Here is a 26,375-nt window from a genome sequence, read left to right on the forward strand (position 1 = left end):
GATAGAAAAAAACGCGTGTTTGTAAAAAAATAAAAAATAAAAAAAAAAACCACGTATCTTTGCGCGGCTTCTTTTTCTTCAATTCGGCAGCTAAACAAGTGACGTAGATATTCAAGTATGCTATCAATCTCTTTATATTATTAATTTACGCAATAGATTCGCGGAATCATCATTTTCGCACGTTTAAGACAATGTACAGTCGCGGCAAAATCGAGTATTTTTAGCATTAAATGGAGCAATACTTTGTCATAAGTCATAACCAACTTACCATAACGTTAAATATTTTAACATATTATAGTTATACGTGGCGCTTACGTAGCGTTCTATATAACGAAATGTATAGTATACCTTATAGATACTGCTAATCGTCCTCACCCGTCACAGTACCGTCTCTCGCTGGCACGTTCAACAAGTGAGCTCTCTACTCACTTTAATTAATTAATTAATTACATTCTTTGATAAGTAACGAAATCTTTCGATATTTCGTCTTGTACAAAAAACAGAAATTCTTTATGCAAATTTTATTTTTCCTTTTCCTTCAAGATTATTATTGCCCAATATAATTGTCAACTTTGTTATATATTTTATTTAGAAAATATTTTACAAAATTTAGAAAATAAGAATATAATTTTAGACAAGTTGCGACAGCAGTAAAAATAAATTGAAATATCATAATAGTGATAATAGTGAAAGTTTTAAGACAATTATATGGAAAACGATTTGTAAACATACAGTATGCTTTACACATTGCAGTTACTATATAATTGTCATGTATATTAGGTTTTCATAAAAGAATTACATTTTATTTTCACAATTTATCTTGGCAAATGGAAAAGAATAACTGTGATACAGTGAAACTTTATTAAGGGATAATAGTTTAATAAAAAAAAAAAACACCGTTATCGGCAATAATGTAACTAGAAGTCTTTGTTACAGTTCCTTTAATATATATGTCACCCTTATTAATGTAATTAGATATTAAAAACATATCTGTCGTCATTTACAGCCCTAAATTTATCTATCTATTATGTTATCTGTTATATTTAAATATGTATTTAAAGAAATATATAGTTTGTACCTTAAAAATAGACAGATTTAAAAAAATCAAGTTTATCATTTGCAGAATAAACTTCAATGTCACAAAATCCGGTTTATTTCGAAACACATTCGCATGGGATGGAGTTACAGTAATATACAAAAGTTTAAGATAAGAGAAGGCAATCTATATATAAAATAAACAAAGAAATAAAATTTTAGACTGCTTCATTATAGCTCGTTGAGCAAATGCTCGATAATGTCTCCATTTGTCTCAATTTATTTACTTACGAGCCAACGAAGGTCACAACTATCTTCGTATTCGCCGGACTTAGCTTATTGTTAGTATAGCTTATTGATGGTAGCACTTTTTGTAATCCCCAAAATTCAAAAAGCTCTTTAACGTCTTTAAGAGGTATAGATTTGATAATGTTGAAACAATATTAAACAAAATTTGACAAGGACGCTTATGAACATTCCGAAAAACAATATCAAGAAATATTTCTAACGGTAGAAACATGATAAGCTATTTTGAAAGAGACTAAACCTCGAATCCGCAGACAAATCTTATATTTTTTGAGCAGTTAAATTTATATGTTTTTTGCACGTTTCTAAAGACCCGGGCACATAGAAAAACTTAAGCCGTAAGGAAATCAACGGTGTTGATTCGCTACCGCTTGTGACATGTCTTAAGTTCTTGATTGTGATTGACTGATTTGCTTCCTGCTTAAGTTTTTCTATGTGCCTGGGCCTTAAAACTTCTTTCCGCTACTGTACAAATCATATAAGACGCAAACAAGTTCTTAATAATTCTTTTTTCTTCATAAGCATAGGGGAATTTGCGAGAGTCACTGACATCTGCGTTAGTTACTCACAATGTGGCGCACGATCATCTTCGTTATTTCTGTAGCAGTGATAAGTAAGTAGATATTTATTATGTATATATATATATATATATATATATATATATATATATATATTATTAATTACATAATGCTATTTCTTAACAAAAATTGAGTAAAGTCTTGAACCATTTTTTTCCCATAATGCTTAATAAAGTAGTAATTATTGAGTAAAGTCATATATGTTACATTTAATGTACGGATATAAAATTCTATCTTTTCTCAAAATATTCTTCTTTTAATCAAGAAATATTATATTATAAAATTTTATTAATTCGAAAAAAACACTTGATGAGAAATGTGGTTCAATTCAATAAAAAAAATATATATATATTTGTAGAAAAAAGATTTTGTTATGAAAATTATACATTATCTATATCTGTCAAGTTATATGTTAAAAATACATTTTAATTTCTCTGCCTTTAATTTTTCACGATTTATAAATTAAATAATAGACGTCAAAACCTAGCTCATTACACATGTTATATTCGAGCAATATAGTCATAACAAAAGAACAGGATAACGCTATAAAAATAAAAATAATTATACATATATTTATATATAATTATATAGAAATTATTGTTGTGTTTAACAAAAAATAAAATAAGGTATAAATTTTATATATAGCAAAAGCTATATGAACGCTATAATAACATATTTATTTTAATAATAATCAGAAATTTTGTATTTTAATAATAATAATGAGAAATTATTTCTTTCATAATATATGCAAACTTTATTTTTTAATCTTCCCTGTTTATTATAATAGTAATTGTCTGTTAAAAAAATAAACTTACACATACGCAATAAAATTCTAAAATATAATTAATTCAAAATGCACAATTATGAAATATTAAATTATGGAAAAGTCGTCTTGCAGAATTAGAATTAAATTGAATATAACGTATTTGTGTTGCAAAGTAATTTTTCGATCATTTTATATCAATAAGATTTATTTTTCGAAAGTTAAAATGATTATTCAAGTCTAGTCAATCTTTATTTTATATAATTTGGAAGTTGTTAAATATTTTATGTATTTCTCAATATTGTATATGAATACAAAAGAAACAAAAATACTTCTTTGTTCTAATTTAATATAGGCTCGCCTATATATGTATATATTGAGTTGATAGTTTCTTTAAATAATATTATTGCAATTTTTTTTTTATATTCACATTTTAATGCATATTTTCTATTATATGTTCCGATTTTTGGAATAATTTATTCTTAGTGCAATATTACGTTTTTATCAGTAAATAATTCACATAAATAATTATTATTAATAGATAATAATTCATGTCATATCATCGCAATTATGCACAATTTATATGTATATATTTTATTCAAAGTTCCCTATATCTTCTCAAATCTTCTATTATAAAAAGCTTTTTCTTTCAAAAATGTGTTCAGGTTCTACTTACAAAAATGTAAAAAAACAGTTTTTCGTTTTAAAATTTTCTGTTTTATCTAACGATTTTAGAATATATTAATAAACTTACATTAGCGTAGAACTGTCAGTTTAATTTTCGTAAATGTTCGCCCATTAAAAAAATAAACTATATCAAGAAATGTAGAAATGCGTACCTAATGTGACAGTAATGGCGAAATAATTACTCAAGTATACTTCTTGATGGACAATTTTTAGTTGCGCCAACGAATAGCTGTATCGAAAGACGCCGATCAAAAGAAAATGGAGATAATGATGGATATTATTGCGTCTGCAATGCGATATATTGCGACGAAGTTCCGGACGCGATTAGGCCATGCAATTCTGCCGAATATGTCCTGATAACATCGAGCAAAAGTGGTCTATTTTTTAATGTATCGAACGGCATATATAAAAATGTTGAGGAGACTGACTGTAAGTAGTGAAGTTGTTTCCTTAAAACATCAGAATCACTAAAGAAAATTGTACGAGTAGGTGCAAAACAGCATTTTGCCAGACAAACATTAAGAGCAATATTTACTACCATATTTTCGAATATGGATATTCAAATATTTCTTGAAGAAGAAACTGTAAAATCATCTCCGCTGGGAAAGATCACTATAAATCGAACGGATGTGTATCAAGAAATTTTTGGATTTGGTGGAGCTGTGACCGATTCAGCAGCTATAAATATTCACGATTTAACGTATGAGACGTCCGAATACTTGATGAGGTACAATAATTCTTAAATCGTTAAATTTCAAAAAAGTTTTGCTAATTCAGTGATTGACACGATTGACACATCTAAGAAATTTGCAATGCTTTCCGTCGAAAGTTAATTTTACATTAAATTTCTAAATTCTAGAAGCTACTTTGGCCCACGTGGTATCAATTACAATTTTATCAGAACACCAATGGGTGGCTCGGATTTTTCAACGAGACCTTACACCTACGCGATGGTAGAGAACGACACTTCGCTTCACAACTTCGAATTACAGACAGAGGATTATGTTTACAAAGTTTAGTCATTTATTGATTAATATCTTAATTGTTTATTAATCTTATAAAACAAGCAATCTCTTTTTTCGCGCGGATATTGAAAAACATATGCGAGAAGAGACTTGCGTTTCTGGAGTTAACTAAACTGGAATAATATAAGTAGCAGTTGCAATATAATTGATATATGTACATTAAATGCCATATTTTATTAAATATCTTGTTAATAGATACCGACAATAAAGCGAGCTCAAGAATTAAACAATGGAAAAATTAAATTAATAACTCTACCCTGGAGCGCCAGTCTTTGGATGAAAACTAAAAAATCTTGGACGAATAATTCTAAATTACGTCCGGAATATCGACAAGTGTGGGCAGATTATTTCGTGAAGTAAGATATCATTACAATATTTTTATTACCCCTGAAACCCTAAACATGGATAAAATTTACCTATATAGACTTTTCAAACGTTAACGCTCTTAAAACATGAAGTTAAAAGCACTACACTGGGTTTAAAATTAGTTTATTAGTCCCTCTATTGAAAAGTATGACTTACAATTAGTTGCTTTGTCACCTAAGCGTTCTTGACAAGGTAAACAAGAAAATTTCGTTTAAGTTATAAACATTTTACCCATGTTTAAACTTTTTGTTCAAAAAATGTTTTCTTATATTTAATAATTTAATAGGATTATCTTTGTTTCTATTTGTTTTTAATTTGAAACTTAGTTAAAAGCTAAGGGTTTGTCCAAAAACGCGACTGTTCTCTGCTGATACACAATATAATTCTCATATAATATATATATAGTCTAATATAATATTAATATAAAATAATACATATATAATTTTGTCTTTTTATTTTAAAATATAAACTAAAATGTTTTATTTTCTTATAATAAAACATTTTGAAATAGTAAATTAGAGTTATTCACTAAATAAACTTATAGTCCTATTCATCTTTCGTTCAAAAGGATTTTCGTAAAGAAATATAGTTTTTCAACAAACAGCGATCTGCTCCTAGCGATTTTTTTTTAAATTAACTTTCTTTAAAATTTTGTTGGCCTCATTGTTAAAATTATATATATTTTTTTAAATAAGTGCTCTCTAAATCTGAATCAGTGACTATTCACTGATTCAGATTTAAAAAGTGAATTTTGAAGAAACTTGTGTTTTGTTTTCTTATTATAACTTTTTTCAATTTTATTTAATTACAAAATTATTAACAGAATCTTCCTCAATACTTTCTACATACTTTTCTACACAGATTTAAAAAAGAGCATTGAATTTCTATCATTTCTTCGGCTGTTTATGAGCAAATAAAAATGCGCTGCATAAAATTTACCCATGTTTAGAGTTTACGTAAGTTTTGAACATTTAGAGTGTTAAATAGAGGGGTTAAATAAAAGGTTAAATAAAATTTCTTATTCATTCACAAGATGATCACATTCATCAAGATGATCAAAACCTATTGTTTCGAACTCCTCGGTAGATTTAAAGTAAAATAATTATTTATAAAAATAATTATTCTTTTCCCAGATATTTTGAGGCTTATCGTCGTAACGGCTTAGAATTTTGGGGTACAACGTGCCAGAATGAGCCAGAAAGTTACAAGTATATTCCGCTATCTCGTATCAATGCGATGGCGTGGACAGCCGAGGAAGAGCGTGATTGGATTGTCGAACACTTGGCGCCAACTCTGAAGAAAAAGGGTTTCGAGCACATCAAGATCTTTTCATTGGATGATAACAGGCTGTCGCTTCCTGATTGGGCAAAAACGGTATTTCAAAACAAGAAAACAAGAAGTATTATTTCTGGAATCGCGATCCACTTTTATTACGATACTTTAATCGGCCCGAGTGTCTTGGATGAAATAAAACAGCTTTTTCCAGAGAAGTCACTGATATACACAGAAGCTTGCGCTTTCCAAGGTTGGTGAAGATATGTATATATTTTCATTTTTACATTAAATTTTTATCGCTCCAAAAGATTCCTTGTTGATGTTAGTTTAAACAACAGTAAATTGAAAAATTTCTATATTTTTCTATATTTTTTGCCGTTATATATTTTTATTTAAAATATATTATATATAAAAATATATAAAAAATATGTCTTTCTTTACTATTCATGATGGTTCTTGATCAGAATTTCTCGTTTAGTCATGTTCTATAACTTCAAGTCAAAAAAGAACTAATTAATTTAACATATGTTTGCGGATTTACATTTTCAAAACTGTATAAAAGATCTAAATCTAGTAATTTTTGTGAAACAAAAAGACACAAAGGTAATTCTGGGCTCGTGGAAACAAGGCGAGATGTACGCAACAAATATCATCGAGAATATGTCGCATTGGGTATCCTCTTGGATCGACTGGAACATTGTTTTAAATACGAATGGTGGACCTACCTATATAGAAAATTATGTTAATTCTCCGATACTAGTCAACAGCACTGCTGACGAATTCTACAAGCAACCGATGTTCTATGTTCTTGGACATTTTTCAAAGTCTGTACCAGCATATCTTTGTAGTTTGTGACTGATACTTGTAACGCACTGAAGTGATATACAAAACTTTGATAACTTGTAAAATAATTACGTTTAATATCTATCTACAGCGTTTCATCGGTATATTTCTATTAATTAATTTTTTTTTTAAATAGGTATGTCCCACCTAACAGCGTGAGAATCGGCACAACATCGGAGAATACCGAGGGAATTCAAAATATTGCGTTTTCTACGCCTGACGGCGGCGTCGTATTGGTGATCTTAAATCTGTAAGTTTATTCTTGCATAATACTCTTATAAGACATAAATATAAGATATAAATGTGCGAATTATCATGCTTCACGACGCCTCATGCGGTGAATTGCGGTGAAAATCTCGTATATATATATTTACTGAACTTTTGTTTTCTTCAGAAACGAAGAAGAAAAAGAAATTCTGATTGATGATCCGAAGAAAGGAACAACAAGGATAAATGTCCTCGGAAAGTCCATAAATACCATGAAATACTGGTAGATATGTAGCGGAAATTCAAAATCCGCCGTATAATGTGTCGATAAGTATACACGACACGTGTAAGATGCAAATACTCAAATCATTTTCGTTTTTTAAACTTCATTCTTGCCATAATATATCTCGCTAAAGTATATATAGCGAGTTTAATCTATTTTAAGAAGAATCATTAAGTCATAAAATACTGCCGAGCTTTCTCGCCTTTTCTTGCGGTACAATCTTGCTGATGATAGTATAAATATGTAATGGTACAAATTGTCCTCTCTTTTTAAATGGGATTTTCACTCAAATTGTAACTCCCTGGACTATGCCTTATTTGCATCCGGTTACGCGTTGTTAGTTCGTCGGTTCGCAATTACTCTAAACTTCTGCATAACTCGGGTCACTCTCCATTAAAACTCTCACTGAGAATTCTTACCTCCCGGGTAAGAATTCGCCGGATTTGATGAGCGCCACAGAAACGGGCTTGCTCAAACGCTTTCTCAATCTCGCTGAATGTTCAGAATATCTTCCGCGTTTAATCCGCTAGACTGAACTTTATAATATATAACAACGAAATGGTTTAAACCTCAGAATACGGACTTTTGATAAAAGTCCTAATTATTTTTCTATGTTATTCTAAGTTTTTTAATGAATTATCTTCATGACAATGTTATGTGTTTTCTTATTATACTATAATTTTATATGTTAGAAGTTAGAAATAAAAAACAAACATTTTCTCTAAATAGCTCTTTCCTTATTTGTATTTGTTGTCCTTATATAATTCTTCATTTGTATATAATTTTCATTTCACAGTGGAATTCCTGTCGACAGTACTTTCTCCATCTCTATTGAATTGATTCCCACAATCCCAAAACCGATTTGATAACAATGCCGGAACGGCATAATATATGATATATCTATCGAGTGCGTCAGCGAATCTCAGAAAATGAACGTGCGTGGATTTAGGACGGGAGACATGCGCGAGAACGGAACGCCAAATTTCCCCCAGTAAAAAGGCTGCTTATCGGTGTACATGAAGGACACTCGCGTCGCTTCCGCGTGCGCACATTATATGGGTTACTGGTCCAAGGTCCTGCCTATGCCCTGGGTTATCGTGCGGGCTCATGTGCAGGTAATACGCTGCAGGCACTTCCTCTCTGTGACCCATATATTCCACCACCACCACCTCGCTCGTATTTCGGGTTAGATTTTAACGGGAAAGCGTTGTTTTTTCGAAATTCCTCGAAACCTGATCAAAACTGCCTAACATGTCACTTACATGCATCACCTTTTAACGTTTAGTACGTGAAATAACTCGGCACCGATTGATTTCACCATCTTTCACGATAAGCAAAAACGAAGTTGTTTCTGACAAACAAATATCGCTGCTCTTCGCACGTAATCGAAAGATCAGCCAACTTTCTAGCTTTGAAGAGCTTTGGAAATACTGTGAAAGAAGATTTGGTGCTATCTCATTGGTAAATAAGACTAAGCAAGCTCTTCGATCTCTCAACGAAATAAAGCGACTACAATACATTTGCGTCCTGTTGTGTGAATACGATCTGCTCCTACCCTCTCCAATTCTTCATAGGTATCCTTCGAATGCTTCTTGCACAAAAGGTTGTACATATCAATATAACAGTAGTACGTTCACTAAAATTTTTATAACTTTCTTGAATGACATATCCTCTCTCTCTCTCTCTCTCTCTCTCTCTCTCTCTCTCTCTCTCTCTCGCTCTCTCTTCTTTTTTTCTCTCTTTCTCTTTTTTATATAAAAGGCTTCGTATCTCTTACACCACTATGTGTTATATTCATGCATGTTGTTCCAAAAAAGCTATTTTAAATAGTAAAAATAAAATGAATAAAAGCATAAATAAATAGACAAACAGAGAGAAGATAAAATCATTATAATTCCGTCAAAAAAATATATGCTCTAATATATATATATATATATATATATATATATATATATATATTTATGTAACAGAATTTATATTTATAACATATATATAGCGCAATGAGTAAGATTATATAAAGTGTATGTACATATATTATAAACATTGACGCACTGTTTGAACTCGTCGTTGTAAAATAAATATATGATAAAAAAAAAACAAAAAAAAAACAACGTAACATAATCTAATCTATCAATCAAATATATACATCCGGTGAAATAGTTGGTCAGAAACAGGTTTTTTGGAGAAAATAAAGACAATTTATAGAAGAGAAAAAGTTTAGATAAGAATCTAAAAAAGAGGAAGAATATTTTGAAAATTGGGACGATGTAATATATAAAAAAAGAAGAAAAAGAACTGTGGAGGTAAAGGTAGAGATTTTAACAGGAAAATCGTGCACTGGCTGCTATAGAGTGACTGGATGTAGCCTATCGATCTTTAGGCTGATCTGCGGCGGTTCCTCGAGAGAGGAGGAAGTTGTTCCCGAACGTGCCTTCACGCTCCACGACATCTGTCGATAAGTTATTCAATTTCGACGCTATTGGATTTCCCTTTCCCCACGAGGTGAATCCTCAGTTGCGGTCTAACTGCATCCTCGGCGGTCCTGGTGACCCGATCGAGGATAAATTCATTTTTCGTTCGTCTCTCGGTGCACGCGCGTCTACAAACGATGCTCAACGTTCGAGACGAACGGCAATTCGTTTGGCAATTTGGTAATTTCGCGAGTTTAATCCTTGCTGAAGAATGTGACATCGTTCATACGTCGCAATTGCACATAATTATGAAATAATTTGTAGGGAAAAGTGTTTCAGTGAAGCCCATAATGAAACCGCGAGTCTGCACGCCCGTGATAAGAAGCTCTGTCTGATGACGTTGCAGCCTCGCCCATTCATTATTGATGCCGCGTACGTAATATAGGGGGGCCCCCTCTCTCTTTCTCTCTCTCTCTCTCTCTCTCTCGCTACATTATGCTACGTTCGCTGCGCCTGCAAGAAGACTTATATGTATACGTTCCTTGCAATGGCAGATTAAAATTCATAGATATCTTTGAAAATGGATGCAAGAACTTCTGGGTACCCATAGCGGTATCATCTCGCGTATCAATCATCGCTGTTTTCCGAGCAATGTTGCAATGGCTATTTCGTGTTTATATCTTAGAGAGCAGAAAAGATGGAAAAAGAGAAGAAGAAAAAAAGAGAGAAAATTCTTTTAAGAAATTTTCAAATATTAAATTATATAAAGTAATACTTTTCTTCATAAATTTCTTGTACAACATGAGAATGAAGTAATGCTCCTTCAGTAATATCAAATTGATTATTAATATCGACTTAATAATGTACAATTGCGCGTTTTTATCTTTAGCATACGATCCGATTGCAAGACCACTTAATGATCGGCATGTGATTAGAATTCTAAACAAATGTGTATGATTCACAAATTAACATTAAACTGACAATCCGCCCGATAACCAAAAATGTTTTTTATTTCTTAATGATTATAATAAGTTTCGCTATAATTTTTAATTAATCATTTTTATATTCAAAATTTTACATATTATATAGATATACGTATACAATAATTAAAATTATTAAAAACATAAAATTTATTCTTTATTTATATATGCACTAAGAAAAAAAATTTGTTAGTTAATCCCAAAAAATATTTAGTCCGACGAGCAACTAAACATTTTAGGTAGGGTAACTAAACATTAGTTGAATTAATTAATTCTTGATTTAAAAATTTTAAAGCTTGACATGCATTATACCTTTTTTAGTGCAACTTAATAATTCTTGAAACATACTAATGTTTAGTTAACTAACTAACATGTTTAGTTGCTCGTATCGGACTAAATATTTTTGGGGATTAACAAATTTTTTTCTCAGTGTGTATATATGTGTAAAATAAAAAAAACCGAATTGCAGATCAAATTGCGTCGTCGCACGATAATAGCACAAGCTCTCCATACGGCAAGATGTCCGCAGTTGTATAGCGATTTGACAAACGCAGCTGTTGCGCACACTTTTTTCGTAATGTCGCGATCAATATTCATAAGGAAGAAATTAGAAGCTGCGTCTGTGGCCGACTGATAAACGTTATACGTTCGACTGCAGCCACGCGCAATACCGTATAGTTTTGTCGGCTCTCCTTAGGCTCTCCCTCTTGCGCACCGCGCGAGAATTGCGTGTGCAACTCGGGACTCCGCGGTCAGCAATATCTCTCTTTATTCATCGCGTATTTGCATGTCGCGCTTGTGGAAACTACACTGGTGTCATGCGTGAATGATGTATTAATAAAACACATCCGGTATTTCTGTTTCTCCTTTTCGCTTCCTCCCTTTTTTCCTCTCACTTCGCACCCGATCGATGCATCACTCAAGGTCATCACCTGTGCGCAGAGCTGCGGAATCGAATAATCATGCTCTCAGAGCGGAAAGAGGCGGTATCACTCTCATGCGATTGTAAAAAACGTGAAACGATTACCGATATATCGCCGACGCACGTTTAGTAAAAACGGGCATATAATTATCGTGCCATAATGTGCCTTCAATGAAATCTGGATCTTTAAATCTTTCGAGCATAAACAGAGTTTAATATCTATTTATAATCTGACATAAAAAATATACAACTCTCATCGTCGAAAATAAGCGAATAAAATAAAAATATCTTTCTTATTTTTAAAAATATTTAAATTTTGAAAAGGGTCAACTCTCTTTTTGAATTGTTATATACGATGTATATCGCGAACGATTTATGATATTGCATCAGTTTTGTATTAACGCCATACAAATAAGATTATAATATAAAGTGACATATTGTGTGTGCATATATACATATATTACGTATTATATATATGTAATCTTCTCAGACACAACAGATTGTCTCGACAGATTAATCTCTATTTTTAAACATTCATTTACATATATATGCCAAGATTAAGAGTCACTTATGTTGCGCGGTTAGAATCACTTATATAAAATAATATATGTATCGTAAAATATGCCACGTTAATATCAACAAGGCAGCTAAATGACGCATTTTTAAATCGATATAGATTGAACGTGATGGACCGATAAATTAGCTGACAAAGTCACTTAACAATATTCGACTACTTTTTCGGGAGATTGTTAGAAAGAATCGGTCTATAAAATTACCTATATATAACTCGAAAAAAAATTAAAAAGCAAATTACCGCCGGTGCTTGTGCGAGTATATCAGAACAAATAGTTATTCTTATAATTAATCACTTGTTTCACAACAAATTACAGTAGTATTTAAGAGCCAGAAATAAAAATTTCGATATATATACTATAAGTAAAATAAATAAAGTAATAAGTAATGATAAGTAAATATAGAACCGCTATGATATACAATCAATTAAAGAAGAATGCCATTTACGGTCAGGACTGGATCTCGGGGAACTCGGAAGACTTAATATTATTCACGCGAATAATTACTAAGGCTTCCAAGATCTAATTCTAACCGAAAATAGCGTTCTTCTCTAATTGAAAGTAATAAAGATCTGGTTCTCTCATATGTTTCAACTTCTCTTTCCGTGTAACCTTGGATTGTTTTAAGGCCACTTTGAAAAAGACTGTTGAATCTGCATTTTTGTACTTTTATGATATTGCAACAAAAAAAATTAATGTTCTATTTAAAAGACGCAAGCTAACTCTCATATAACCTTGAAAAATTCAGAAGACTTTTGCATTATCAGATTTTATTGTATATAAATTATATAAAAAATTATAAAAAAAGCTTTTCTTGTATTTTTTCTTTTTTACTGTCTAGCAATCTTAAGAAAATTGTTTAGACAGTTGGGCGCTTGTCTAGAACTCTAGAAATATTTTGTGTGTGCGCGCATACATTATACATACTTTATTAAATTTTTTAATAATACGTGCCCTCAACGTTTAACGCATGTTGAAATAAACTTTTCAAAGATATTTACACGAAAAAAAAAATTTTTGATAGATGCATACAGCTATATAAAATTGCAAATTCATCCGATAAGCTGTTATATTGACGGAAATTTGTTTAAAAATTCTTGCTGTCGCAATGCGAAATACGTTCGTGTATTGCATAAAATATACGTGTGTATCTAGCGAATTAGTTACATGTAATCCGCATTTGGAGTCATTTGGTAATATTGCGCAATTTGATCAATTGCTTCTAACGTCTTATACGAAGTTTTCATTAAAATTGAAACATATAATATTTAACGCGTTTGGAAAGGGATAAAATACATTATCCGTTAATTGTATTACGTAAATCAAAATTTACAATAGCGCGAAGCGCGTTTTAAATTTATTAATAAGATAGAACTGGTTACAAAATTCGCGGAATCAGTCATAGATTGAATGATATTTCAACTATACCTGTTTGTGAATGATTAATTGTATTCACTTCTTATTGTGTCTATACTTTGACGTTATTTTTTCTCCATTTACGTACATTTCTTTTTTGTTCATAATCTCGTCATACATTATTACTAATATTATTGCATTATTGTTATCACTGTTATTGTTACAACTGTTCGTTTATATTGATATCCTCGCCATCTAAAATGCATATTTTTTGCTATCCCTTACAAAAAAATTAATACAACACCGAGATTAAAATTATGTTGCATATTATGCAAAAAATTACACACGCATATAAACATCACGTGAGCGCGATAGCACGACATCGTAAATTGATTATAACGACTACAATCAGGACCGGTTTATTTTTTACTTCTTAATCTACATACCTATAAACATTAACATAAAGACACGGATTTTTATTCGCGTCACACCTACAATTCAATCTCTATCTAACAACGTTACAAACGTGATTTTTCTTCTGGAAATCGTGTAACGTGTTTCGTTATTAAAAGCAAAGTACGTATTTCTTATCCTTTATACATACGCGTTGATAGTTAATTTAAAGGAAACGACGTTTAAATGACGAAAACTAATTTCAAAATCCGTATCAATTAATAAACAGTCATATTGTAATCATGTTTCATATTAATTAATATTTTCACATGAGAAATTATTAATGAATAATCAAGCTAGCTATCTCTCTTATTAAAATTTCAACGAAAGAAATTTAATAACGCACGGACGCTTTTGAACAAACAATTATGTAACATTTATTTGTTATTTGTTTCTATGTGATAATAATATATCCTAGAAAAATACTATATGAAAAATACTACATACGTACATACATTATACTGGAGAGTTATTCGATAATAAAACTTATCGATAACATCGATAGATTCAAGTGAATGTTCCGTTATGACTTTATGAATTTTATGTTATCTTATTTGCATATAGACAGGATCTCGTTAATTTCGTTATGAATTTAAATCGCAATCGATTCCTGCTTGCGTAAGAATTTTTTTTCTTCATAGTAGAACAAAGATGTTTTTCAGAGATTGCTACAACAGCTTCTATATATGTATAACAGTCAATTGCTGTAGCAAGTTAACAATTAAAGATGAAGAAAACATTTTTACTTAAAAGCTTAACCGCCAAAATTTATCATTATTTTATTTATTTTCTTGAGTTACAAGTATACCTAATTGTTGTAAAATAAATATAACTATTAATATTATATTTTTCGTTAACAAGATAATTAAAGTATAGAAATATCATATATAAGCAAAGGTTAAGCATTAAATAAATTGCAATGACTCATTTGTATGCAGTTGTAGCAAGGTATGGATGAATGAAGGCCACGCGAAAGTCGTTCTATTCACATTATTTCAATACATAGATATACGTAACGACATTTGATCTCGTTTACTTGATCTTGCGTTAAAACAGCATTGACCTCGCACATGAAAAGCTATATGCGAGATATGTTTTCTTTTTTCATAATATAAAAATTATAGTAAAGTTTAAGTATATATCTATTTTTACTATACATAAAATAACGAAACATATGGTTAAGAAAATAGGAACCATTATGTTATTTTTTTATATCAATTGTAATATTATATTAACTTGTTTATGCGGAAATTTTCAGATGATGCATTACAACGTGGAATTTCATCACTTTGTAAGAAGTCATCAACCATGACGGAAGGAATATATGAGAGAGAGAAAGAAAGAGAAGCGGGAAAAAGAAGAATTTAAAGAGAGAAACTTTGTACATTTATGGTAAAAACTGACGAGCGAATATACTTAGATACTTTGATACATTGGAAAATCCTTCCCGAACGTCATGTTTTAAAGATAAAAAAACTTGTTATGCGCGTGGGAGTAGTTGCAGAATCAGATATACCTAATGAGTCTGTGATAATAGGTCTGTAAATATATACACAGAATGATGATTTAACGGGCTCTTTCTTGACTAGTCTAGTTTATTGCATATAATTACGCGTGACTGAATCGAGCCCAGTGCGGTTGTGCAATGATAGAAAATCATATACGCATTATTCAACAGCAAAAGATACTTCGCAGACCGGTCCTACGATTTTAATGTCGTCTAGCATAATTTTAATTATAACTGATACAATAATGTCAACGATGTATTGAAATAGATAGAATTCTTGATGTCCTTTCATTCGCGTCACATACGATTTAAGCGCGGCGCCTGCGGTCTTCCTCGTGTGAAACACGTTCGCGAGCGCAATACACATTTTTTGTATATAGGTGTTACGTAAAATAATTATTCCAGGAAAGCCAATATTTTAGGTTTTGTGATTTAATATTTACTTTACGCGCTCTATAATTTACATCGGATTTCAATATAAAATTCTCTGTTTACAATTTCATATGTGATACATAAAACATTTGACAAATAAAAAAAAAATATTAAATACACAGTATAGGTAAAATTATAAATTTATTATTTTTATAATCCAAAATTTCTCGAAATTTGACGCTAATTATAGATTGTTTAAAATAGATTTTAGATGCGAGTATTAATGTGTAAAATATATGCGCAACTACGATTCATTTTTTTCACATATTACGTAAACGATGTATATTCCAGCAACTTTCGACGTTTTACCTATTTCGTAAAAGTAAGATCGAAGAATCCCGTCGCGTAAGCGCTGCGCGCTGATCGCGGCGGTATCCTCGATCCAATCAGAAATGGATCTTCGATTACGCGCATGAATATCATTCCCGTCTAAAAGATAAGACTCTTCCCTCAGGTTTTCCTGATTTCCGTGAATTGAATTACAGGAGGAAAATTTATTACGTGCGGTCGAATGTAAAGTGAGAGTGTACGATAATTCCGCGGAATGCACCGCAAGAAGATGCGGTATAACGTCGACGATATCTTTGTACTCGCCTCTTGCTTCGATCACGTCCATATGTGAGTCATTGGCACACCCAAATTTTTACGAATTCCTTTTGGGACATCAGCTGGTTACGTATAGTGTTACGTTAATTCCGTAAAAACAAGTAGAAAGTCAAACTTGAATGATTATAAGGAAACGTATAATTATATAATGTCTCTGGATAAAAGAGTACCCAAAAAAGTGATTCTAAGACGAATGACGTTCACTAATATTACAAATGCGATTGTGGCAGGATTTCCGTAGCACGGTGAACGTCAAAATAAGCATCATGTTGCCCTCAAAAGTCGAATCGACTGGATATCCTTGGGACTCCCATAATACGACATATATTCGATCTAATCGATTTGACGCACGTCTGCACCTGGCACGACATGTTAATATCAATTTAATATGCCGATACATATTGCAGAAAGTTTAAGAAAAATGTGATAAGTATATCTTACGACATATTTCATGTGTAACAATATATGGGAATATATGTATAAAAAATAATCAATATTTCTCTTCTTAAAAAAAAAAAAAAACTAAATAAAGCACGATTCAAATGAATGCTTTGCTTGATGTGTAATAATTGGATTTCAACTGACAAATTCTTATAAAAGATTAAAGGATTGTTTACGAAGAAGGAATTTGATCGATGTATTTGAGTTCTAATAAAAAACAATGACAAATCTTTCCAGCATGGATTCGTGATATAAAAATTCTTGAAATATTATGAATACAATTCTGTAATTAATTATTCTGTTCAAAATTGAAAGAATATTAACGACTATTAATACTGCGCACAATATAATAACTGTCTATAAAATAAATGTCTGTTAACGTTTATCATGTGTTGTTATTTATCAATTGTTACCAAAATACTCAGCAAAATTTGCAATCATCAAAACGAACAATATCTACTGAAAAGTACTTCTCAAAGAAGAAGAGGTTCGTAAATCATGTATCGTTTTTTATAGTAATCTCCATAGATCCGTTTTGTTATTTACGTACATGCAGATAAGTCTGTTCGAACAATCAGGCATTTGCAAAACTCGTAAATTCAGCACATTCATGAGTGCACAAGGAATCGTTTTCTAGTTAAGAAAAAAATAAAGACGCGCAACTCAGAAGCAGAATAAACGCAAAGCGCAAAGCGATTCTGCATTCTGCGATAGAGCGATAATAAATAAAAATAAATAAAAATAATAACATTACGGCTTTGTTAAATATTCGGCTGCATTAAAGAACGCAAAATACCATCGAAATAATATTTTATAATTGTCCATTTTCATGACAAAACTTTCGCCGCTGATCGTCAATATTTTTCTCACGTTTTTCTTTCACTGTCAAGCATATTATATATATTATTAACAATCTTTTACAAAATTTTGAACCAAACTCTTTAAAAAAAGATGGTTTTTTATTCTTTATCTTTAAATCTTGCTAATTCATAATAAATTAGTTGAAGTTAAAATTGTCGTCAGAGATGAAATCATGTTTGATCAAGAGATAAAATTCTAATCTCTATAAATCTCTGCGCTGCATAAGTGCATACCTGCAATGTGCATCTGGGTCAATTTAAAATTAGCTTATTTTCGAAAACGTCAGACTGCTACTTTTCATATACTACTAGATGCTTATAAAAAATCGATAAAACAAAGTTCTCAAAGATGATAAGATCGCGCGCCGGAATGTGAACGTTCGGTTTAAAAATGGTAGAGAGAATTCCCTACGTTAGGAGATCGTCAATTGCGGTTTTCTATGAATCTCCTGCTATTTACTTACGCGTCCTTCGTGGAAGCTGACGATCAACGTCAAGAAAAAGGATCGAACGCCTGTTGAGAGCGGGAAACTTGTTAATAAAAATCGTCGGAATTACGAGCCTGTTCGACTGTTCTTTATCCCGCCCCCACTCGCGTATGCCGCAGCAGAGAGGCGAGAGTAGAAATATAAACACACCATCCGTAGGTTGTGTCGTGAAATCGTTGATTCCGACCGCGACGATCGTTCAGATCGTGTGAATTAAGCGTTGAAAGTGTTCGTTCGAACTGAAAGTGCTTTTGGGAAAATATCGCGAAGATGTTTCTGACACTGTCAACGATTTTCACTGTATTTCTTAGCAGCCTCGCCGTGTCGGTCAATCCCGATGTGGAGCTGCAGCTGCTTCACGTGGTAAAGCTTTATCTCATTCTTTCAGAGGCATATAGGGAGTGTGTGTGTGAAATTAGTGAGAATTATTTTTTTCGGAAGATTGTGTTTAAACAACGATATGAAAAATTTCTATTCTTTTTCAAAGATTTAACGCTTTACTGATTTTTCACAAATATGCGATAGAATAACTACTTGGTATTCATTATGTTTTCGAAAATGTGGAATAAGTGTTATTTCTATACACTGTTTTATGGCACTAAAAAGCAAACACTTGCTTCGTGAATTACGCAGGTGCGAGTTCGATGCTGAGAGAAGTTTTCGAGAGAAATTAAAAGGTTAAGGGAAAACGATCCTTCGTGCGAGAGACAAGTAACAAAACATTTGCATTATCGCGACCGTCTGTGTGGTGACAGTGATGATAACGGACGACGACGATATATAGCTTACATAAGTATATTCTGTTTTGAAGGTATTTCGCCACGGTGACAAAGTGCCCCATCGAGAGTTCCAAAATTACCCCAACGATCCGCATCACGATCAGTCTTATTACCCAATGGGAAACGGTGGCTTAACCAATGTGAGTATACAAATCACGGCGATTAAAGTAAAATGTTACATCGCAATCAAATACTGCCAGTTCAATTGCGCGATTCAATCGTTCAGAAACATCATATATTGTGACGTATTATCTTCGTACATCTTCAATATTGTATGAACCAATAACGTATATTGAAGCGGATATTAGATCACGCGCTACTATTGAATTCCCGTTTATCACATAATTCTTATCTCTCTCTTATCTTCCATCTCTTTTTTTTGTCCTCTGCATGTTATACGCAAGTATAAGCGTTGACCTTCATTTTCCAAAACCCCAGAAATCTTTTAATAACCTATATACGTAAAATGAGATATCAATTCCCTAGTTTTGCTGAATAATCGTTATTTCTAATTAAAATTGAGAAAATAATTCGATCTAAAAGAGTTCCATGTAATTTTCCAATATCCGGCTTTTCGAAATCTGTTCAACTCAACGTTCTTTTTCGTGCAATTAGCAAGGCAAGATGCGAGAGTACAAAATCGGGACAATGCTGCGCGAGAGATACGATCAATATTTCGGACCGGATTATTGGCCGACCAAGATCTATGCCCGATCTACGGAGGTCCCGCGGACCCAGATGTCTCTCCAGTTAGTTCTGGCGGGATTATTCCCGCCCTCCGAAAGGCAAACCTGGAATCCGCACTTGCTCTGGATTCCGACATGGACGTTCTTCGTGCCGTACAAGACTGACAACCTCTTGTTTCCGCATTACTGCTATCGGTGAGTAACTTCACAGGGAATTGTTCACAAGGGCCTATATAATTACAGGATTGACGATTCTCTTTTCCCTTCGGTCTCCTTTCATCGATCTTCTTTTATGCGAACGTTTGAGATATCTTTGTTTCTCTTTTTTTTTGTCTTGTATTCAACTATTTTACTTTATATTGCAAAATAAAAAAAAGATCCGAAAAGAAAAAAATGACAAAATTTAGCCATCTTAATGTGTTCTGCTTGTGCGCGCATGTTTTATACAAAAAACTCTAATAATATCCGAATCTATGAAATCATTCCCAACTTTTATTTTTTAGATATAAAGAAGAATATCAACGGTTCCTTCAGCGAGAGAGTGCGAAAGAGATGATCAATAAGTACAAGAATGTAATGGACTATTTGACGGATCACACTGGTAAACTAATTAATGATACGGATACAGTTGGTCATTTGTACAATCTACTGAAAGAGGAGGTAAGTGAATATTCCGATAGTGATAAATTTAAAATATTTGCTTTTTCATCGTTTGAATTTTCACCGTATAACCCTATAACCATTTTTAGGCTGCACAAAATTTGACGCTGCCAAGATGGACCCAGAATGTTTTCCCGAGTCCTATGATAGAAATGATAGAGTTGGACTTCAAACTTCGATCATACACAAAAACCTTGAAGAGATTAAACGGAGGTTGGTACTTCTACCGCACAGAAAGTCCCTGATATTATATCATCAGCAAGCTCTAATAGCGGATTTTATTTATCTTAAAGAAATATGAAAATCAGGTTAAAATTATATCTTTGTGATACAAATATAAAAATCATACGTTTTTTTTTCCAAAAAATAAATAACCGCGTCAGAATTTTGCTTGATGGCAAAATCAAAACTATAAATACTATTAAAATAAAGCAATTTGATGCATTTATTCTCAAGGAAATATATACAATACATAAGATGTGCAAAATGCATATTTTCATTTGTTGATTCTAAAAAAATAGACGGAAATATCAGATGTGCAATTATTCTATACTCTATATCTTGTATAAATTCTCAGTCTGTATTCGAGTTCATAAGACGTCAATGTAAAGTACGCGTTGCTACGGGAGGAAGTTATTTCCAACATTTCCTTTAAAACTTAAAGGAGGGAAGAGCAATACTCATCTTAAGATCAGATCTCCATATTTCTTAGGTATATATTCTTGTAAAACTTTGCCACAGGTAGAAAGTATTTGTAACTCGGAAACAATGCGTTTTTTCGGATTTACGACCATACAACTTTATTTGTCTTTAAAACAAATGGAATATGCTATTCAATAATCTATTTCAGGGATATCTTGCATTTTTTACTTCATGATTTACAAAATAAAACCACTAAATAGAAATAAATTGTTTGTTCCGCCAATAAATGATTAAAACAGAAATGTTTATTATTTTAAACATTTCTGTTAAAACCACTAAAATTTAATTATAAACTTTAATTATAATCGGTGTCTCTATGCACACAGGTATACTACTTCGCAAAATGGTGGATGATATTCAGGAACACCGAGCGGAAAAATCGATACGCGACAGAAAAGCTTTCCTATTTGGCGCACACGAAATCAATGTGGCTTCCCTTGCCTATGCTTTAGGAACGAATGAACCAGCGGTACCATCTTATGGTGCCACGATTATTCTAGAAACTCTTCGGGACAAGAAGGGAGTTTACTATATTCGGGTACATGATATTTCATACAACAAATAAACTTAGGAATTATATTGATCTACAAAATAATAGATTTTCAATTAAGGGCAATTGATGATATATCTACTTTCTGCGAATAGCAATTCAAGAAAAGACTTGGTTTTATTTTTGTAACTTGTGTTAATTTGTATTACGCATTTTTTTATATAACTTGTATTATATTTTCTCCATTTTTATCATTATTATATTTCTATTAGTAGCGCTTGATATTAGAAATGTATCTTTCGCGTATCTTTCTCCGCAGGTCTTACTATGGACTGGCGTTACGGAACAATTGATCGTACAGACAATCCCAGGCTGCGCGGAGATGTGTCCCTTTGAGGATTTCCTCAACATTGTGAAGGACATTCTGCCGAGTGACGACGAATATTACTGTCGGCGGGAGGATCTTAAGCCAAACGCGCATCATCGATCGTCGGCGGATTGTATCGCTGATAACGGATCTTGGTGGTACATCTTTCTCACCGTTCTCCTCACGTTCACGTCCAAATTCACGCAAAAGTGATTTTTATAAATGCAGCTAGACGTCGACATGTTTATTCTTCTTTTTCCATTCTTTTCGCGGAAAGAGATAGGAGCAGAGATACGTGGCCTTAAGTTAAAGGGAAATAGTTGCGAAAATATAATCGACGCAGCACGCGTTCTGAGTTCTGACCGATATCTATATCGGAAATACTTCGCCGAACTATGAGAGCGTTCGGAAAGCCCAACGAAGTTGCGGCTATGCGTTTCGCTGCACGTATGCTGCGGTTACTGCGTTGATACATTTTACCGCACGCGTTGTTACATTGTCGCGTTTAACGGACCACTGTACATATGTAAATAGCTATCGATATTGATTTAATAGTAGACGACATCATAAAAAATCATTTAGAAACGTCTCTCGCTCATAAACGTGTATTATGAAGAATGAGGGGGGGGGGGGTTCAAAATCGACGTAGGTCTTGATCGATCATAGACGCCCGTAATTAAATGTCATCGATAAAAATCATCTGCAATACCCTATGATATTTTTCCATTGCCATATTATAAGCATCCAGAAGGCACATCACTATTACGTCAATATAGCATTTATTTTAAATAACATTTATTTATGATCATGCGTAAAGAGATTAATTATCGATACAAATCAAGTATCAATAAATCAATGAAAGACTTCCAAATGTGTTCTCTGTTCGTCTTTATATATAGCGCATACGTAATACACTTTACAGTATCATGCAAAAAACAAAAGAGATATAATAAGTTTCCTTCACATCATATTAAATAATCAAAGTAATGAAGTTTTCATAGATCTGGCAGCAGAATAGTACAGTGACCCGGAGATGTAAAAAATAAATGACAGTTTGACAGGCATTTTAATATATCTCAGATAGAGCGTATAATCGGATTAAATTCTCCATTTGGCGAAATTGGAGCAAATTTCATTCCAAAATGAACGGATCGGCTCTCCTATTTTCGTCGAGGTGAAGAGTTCAAGAACCTGAAAAAAGTTCAATCGAAGATCCGGTCTCCGCGTAGAGTCGCGAGATGGAAATAGACACCGCTGCTTCGATCGACACGTTCGTCGCATTGATATAGAACGCCGTTAAAATTGCAAAGAAAAAAGAGCGATTTGTCTCTTTGCGTGTAACGCGCGATATTTATACACGTTTGATGGCGCGCTAAATTATTAGCGGAGATAACGTTTGAGAAACACTGCCGCCGCGATTCGCGCGCGAACCTCCGCCGTCGTTTTTCTGTTCTGCATGGAATCGAGGTATCTCGACGCAGATACGCGCATCAAGAGGGGTCCCTGCACTTTCGTCACGGTGATTCACCTTCCGTGGCGAAACTACGGATGCGTGCGCACCTGGGATGCACTCGTCAAGAAGCATGTTTCGTATCAAATGCGTTATTTACGTAACGACGGTTCTTAAGAGCACGCTGCCACAGTGCGGTGTCATCGGACAAATGACACGCTTGTGTGTGTGTTCCATTGTGCTCTTCTGTCATCAAAGAAGTTATTAATGCGACAAAGTTTGCAGATTAAAACGGTATGAAATATTAATAGCCGCGACTCTTGTCCGATTTGTAAGTAGCAAGTGTTATTCATATTAATGGTGATAATTGCGGATACACACACCATAAATAAAAACTCTATAAATTATAAAATGAAATATATTTATTCGACTCAAATTTTTTACGACTGTGGCTATACTCTGTATTTTTATTCTCTACGTATTATATTGGATACTAAATTCAATTTTATACACGATCTTATTACGGATTCGCGATTCTCTAACAAAACCACTCGGGCGCCGGCAGAGCGTTTAGCTATAAGGAAAACCCTTTTGGGTATGATTGCGAACATAATTTCCCATGCACCTCTGGCACAGTCCAGTGTGCTCTGTACTATTCGATAAACGCTGCAAGTAACCGCTGTGCTGATTTATACGAAACAATATGCATAGTATGTAAGTACGCCGTTCAATTTGAATAATTAATAGTGTGGAATCACTTAAAGCTTGGGATTTGAATGGCTCGTCAACGCGATCGATAATCAGTTTGCTGCTCGTATTTGCTCGCCAAAGTACTTTAAGCATGTAACGAGGACTTTTAATTTTGAATCTAACAAAATTTTTTAATTGTTCGAGAAGCTTGTAGCAATTTTTAAAGAGAAATAAAAGACAGAATATTTATGTCATTCGATCTTTACGCAGTAATGCTTGTATCGTTTTTTTTTTCGACGATCTTCTATCGATTCGTCGGGTAGTTTAAATTTCCTATTTCCTCAGAACTTTCTATTTTTCTGGGCGAAAAACTGGTCTTGTAAGTGAATTTTTAAAATCTTTGCATGGATATCAAAGTTCTTACGTTAAAGGAATTCTGCGGAGATCGGAGTAGACGATAATCGAAGCCTGTTTGATCTTGGGTGGATACATGGGTTGTTAGGATAGAACAGCCACACATAACGAGACCTTGTATTGCCATCTCGAGATTGTGGTAAAGATCCAACACGTTCAGCGTAGTACGCGGTTGATGATTACATCATTCTAGATTACGTTGACAGATAGATACGCGTGTAAGCGTGTAGTTACGAGGCTGAGCACGTAAATTCTACGCAATATTGTTGGTCAACTTTGTGCTTTGGTTGTAATTAAAAAATTATTGTGGCCTCAAGATTGTCTTATATTAGAATTTTCAATTCTAATTGATGATATGAATATGCTATTAAAGTATATGTCCGGTCGCAGGATATCATGCACGCACATCCTGTGCGTTAAAAATAGCCCATAATTAAATTATTTTTTTTACGTATGTGTTAGCATTAAAAATTTTTCGCGACACTAGATAAGTTAATCATATGTTAATAAGAGAAATTTCGTGATGTGTGTTAGTCTTCCTTCTCGAGTCGTTCGTGAATGACACAAATGGTGAACGCGCGACGTTCAGGAGTATGCGTACCTCATTGAGAAAGACGGTAAATCATAAGAGTATAAAGGTGAAGGTGTGGGAATGCATACCACCGATGAACGGCGAGTAATGTCCTCTCAAGGTAAGAGTTTCTCAATAGGCACGCGATTGTTAAGTGGCAGAGACAGATATGGCAACGGCGAAGAAGCATCGCGAAGAATTTCCCGTTTACATTAAACGAATTTCACCGCAGCATATTTATTCTTTAAATAACTTCAATAATTTGATCAATTACCGGTTACCGCGGCAAATAGACGAATATGAATGTTAATCAACGAGCTCTAATTAAAACAAACCAATTTTTATTTTGTATTTTTTTCTAATTATTTTAGTTTATTCTCGACTGTAAATACTACCAGCAATTGCTATTAATACGAATCTTCCTAATTAACACGGTTAAATCGAATAATTTCTTACCTCTTCGTTTTCGTATTTTTTTTCTATATATATAATAAAAAAATATAATATATAATGAATTTTTCATACAATACTTTTATGTAAAATACATTTTGAGAAAAAACTTGCCGTGAATCAGCAATCCACCATACATTCCTTATAAACCTCCCTTGGCTACATTTTGCAAATAAAACATTCAATCCATTCCTACTACAAGCATTCCAATGGCTACCATTATCCTTCGTTGTTTTATCGAAGATCAAGGACGAAGTTTTGAGATTTGCGCGTAAAATACAATATTTCAAGTTGTACAAAGACATCGCGATTTGCATATAGGACGACACAATAAACGAAATCGAAAGTAACATGGTGGATTCTCAGTAAAAACGCGCAAATACAAGAATGTGCATGTTCCCAGTGAAGACCGGAAATCAAAGGAATCGGACAAAGTGGGAGAAGAAAGGCGATAACAGACGCGATTGTTACGAGGAATGACGAAGGAGGAGCATTGTTTGCATTTTACGACGTGGCGTGCGCGCATGACCGCGAGCAATCAAGCCATCCCAGCTTCCCTCCGGCTGTGTAATTTAAGCGGTGCGTAAGTACGCGTATACGTTTTCTTACGCGCCGAGATCCACCTGCGTGACGATTACATCACCTGCGCCTCGAAGCTCCGCGGTTCCCCGACCCAATAAACTATCCTTCGGCTCGCGTTTGGGTGCAACAAACGCGATC

General features: G+C 33.1%; 3 protein-coding genes across 10 annotated transcripts in view; 2 read left to right on the plus strand and 1 right to left on the minus strand.

Annotated features, from left to right (window-relative positions):
• Positions 1-26,375, minus strand: part of Rhogef3 (Rho guanine nucleotide exchange factor 3) — a 144,141-nt gene that overhangs the window by 115,169 nt on the left and 2,597 nt on the right. The gene's annotated exons all lie outside the window — the stretch shown is intronic.
• On the plus strand, positions 346-8,094 carry LOC143900294 (lysosomal acid glucosylceramidase-like). Of its 5 annotated transcripts, none has more exons than XM_077411468.1 (10): positions 346-412; positions 1,124-1,954; positions 3,583-3,798; positions 3,859-4,096; positions 4,229-4,382; positions 4,590-4,750; positions 5,894-6,285; positions 6,631-6,859; positions 7,015-7,128; positions 7,273-8,094. In XM_077411468.1, the coding sequence occupies exons 2-10, from the start codon at positions 1,912-1,914 to the stop codon at positions 7,370-7,372; spliced, it is 1,647 nt and encodes a 548-aa protein (XP_077267594.1). In that variant the 5' UTR covers positions 346-412; positions 1,124-1,911; the 3' UTR covers positions 7,373-8,094. The 5 variants fall into 5 exon arrangements, with proteins under 5 accessions (XP_077267594.1, XP_077267599.1, XP_077267596.1 ...); XM_077411473.1 differs by having other exon boundaries at positions 351-412; positions 1,869-1,954; XM_077411470.1 differs by having other exon boundaries at positions 357-412; positions 1,864-1,954.
• LOC143900276 (venom acid phosphatase Acph-1) lies at positions 9,885-22,951 on the plus strand. Of its 4 annotated transcripts, XM_077411423.1 has the most exons (8): positions 9,885-10,019; positions 10,104-10,211; positions 19,208-19,315; positions 19,791-20,056; positions 20,365-20,521; positions 20,611-20,734; positions 21,550-21,761; positions 22,033-22,951. In XM_077411423.1, the coding sequence occupies exons 3-8, from the start codon at positions 19,292-19,294 to the stop codon at positions 22,291-22,293; spliced, it is 1,044 nt and encodes a 347-aa protein (XP_077267549.1). In that variant the 5' UTR covers positions 9,885-10,019; positions 10,104-10,211; positions 19,208-19,291; the 3' UTR covers positions 22,294-22,951. The 4 variants fall into 4 exon arrangements, with proteins under 4 accessions (XP_077267549.1, XP_077267550.1, XP_077267548.1 ...); XM_077411424.1 differs by having other exon boundaries at positions 9,912-10,211; XM_077411422.1 differs by lacking the exons at positions 9,885-10,019; positions 10,104-10,211 and adding an exon at positions 18,288-18,759.

Source organism: Temnothorax americanus, unplaced genomic scaffold (assembly GCF_048541705.1).
Source record: "Temnothorax americanus isolate GAGA-0224 unplaced genomic scaffold, ASM4854170v1 Scaffold3, whole genome shotgun sequence".
In the NCBI taxonomy this organism is placed as follows: domain Eukaryota; kingdom Metazoa; phylum Arthropoda; class Insecta; order Hymenoptera; family Formicidae; genus Temnothorax; species Temnothorax americanus.

Excerpts from the sequence above, each read along its gene's own strand:
- LOC143900294 (XM_077411468.1), top strand. The coding sequence starts at position 1,912 with ATGTGGCGCACGATCATCTTCGTTATTTCTGTAGCAGTGATAA. Across the intron at positions 6,286-6,630 it reads AGAAGCTTGCGCTTTCCAAG|ACACAAAGGTAATTCTGGGC; the intron begins GTTGGTGAAGAT and ends TGAAACAAAAAG. Across the intron at positions 7,129-7,272 it reads GTATTGGTGATCTTAAATCT|AAACGAAGAAGAAAAAGAAA; the intron begins GTAAGTTTATTC and ends TGTTTTCTTCAG.
- LOC143900276 (XM_077411422.1), top strand. The coding sequence starts at position 18,667 with ATGTTTCTGACACTGTCAACGATTTTCACTGTATTTCTTAGCAGCCTC. Across the intron at positions 20,057-20,364 it reads TTTCCGCATTACTGCTATCG|ATATAAAGAAGAATATCAAC; the intron begins GTGAGTAACTTC and ends TTTATTTTTTAG. Across the intron at positions 20,522-20,610 it reads ACAATCTACTGAAAGAGGAG|GCTGCACAAAATTTGACGCT; the intron begins GTAAGTGAATAT and ends AACCATTTTTAG.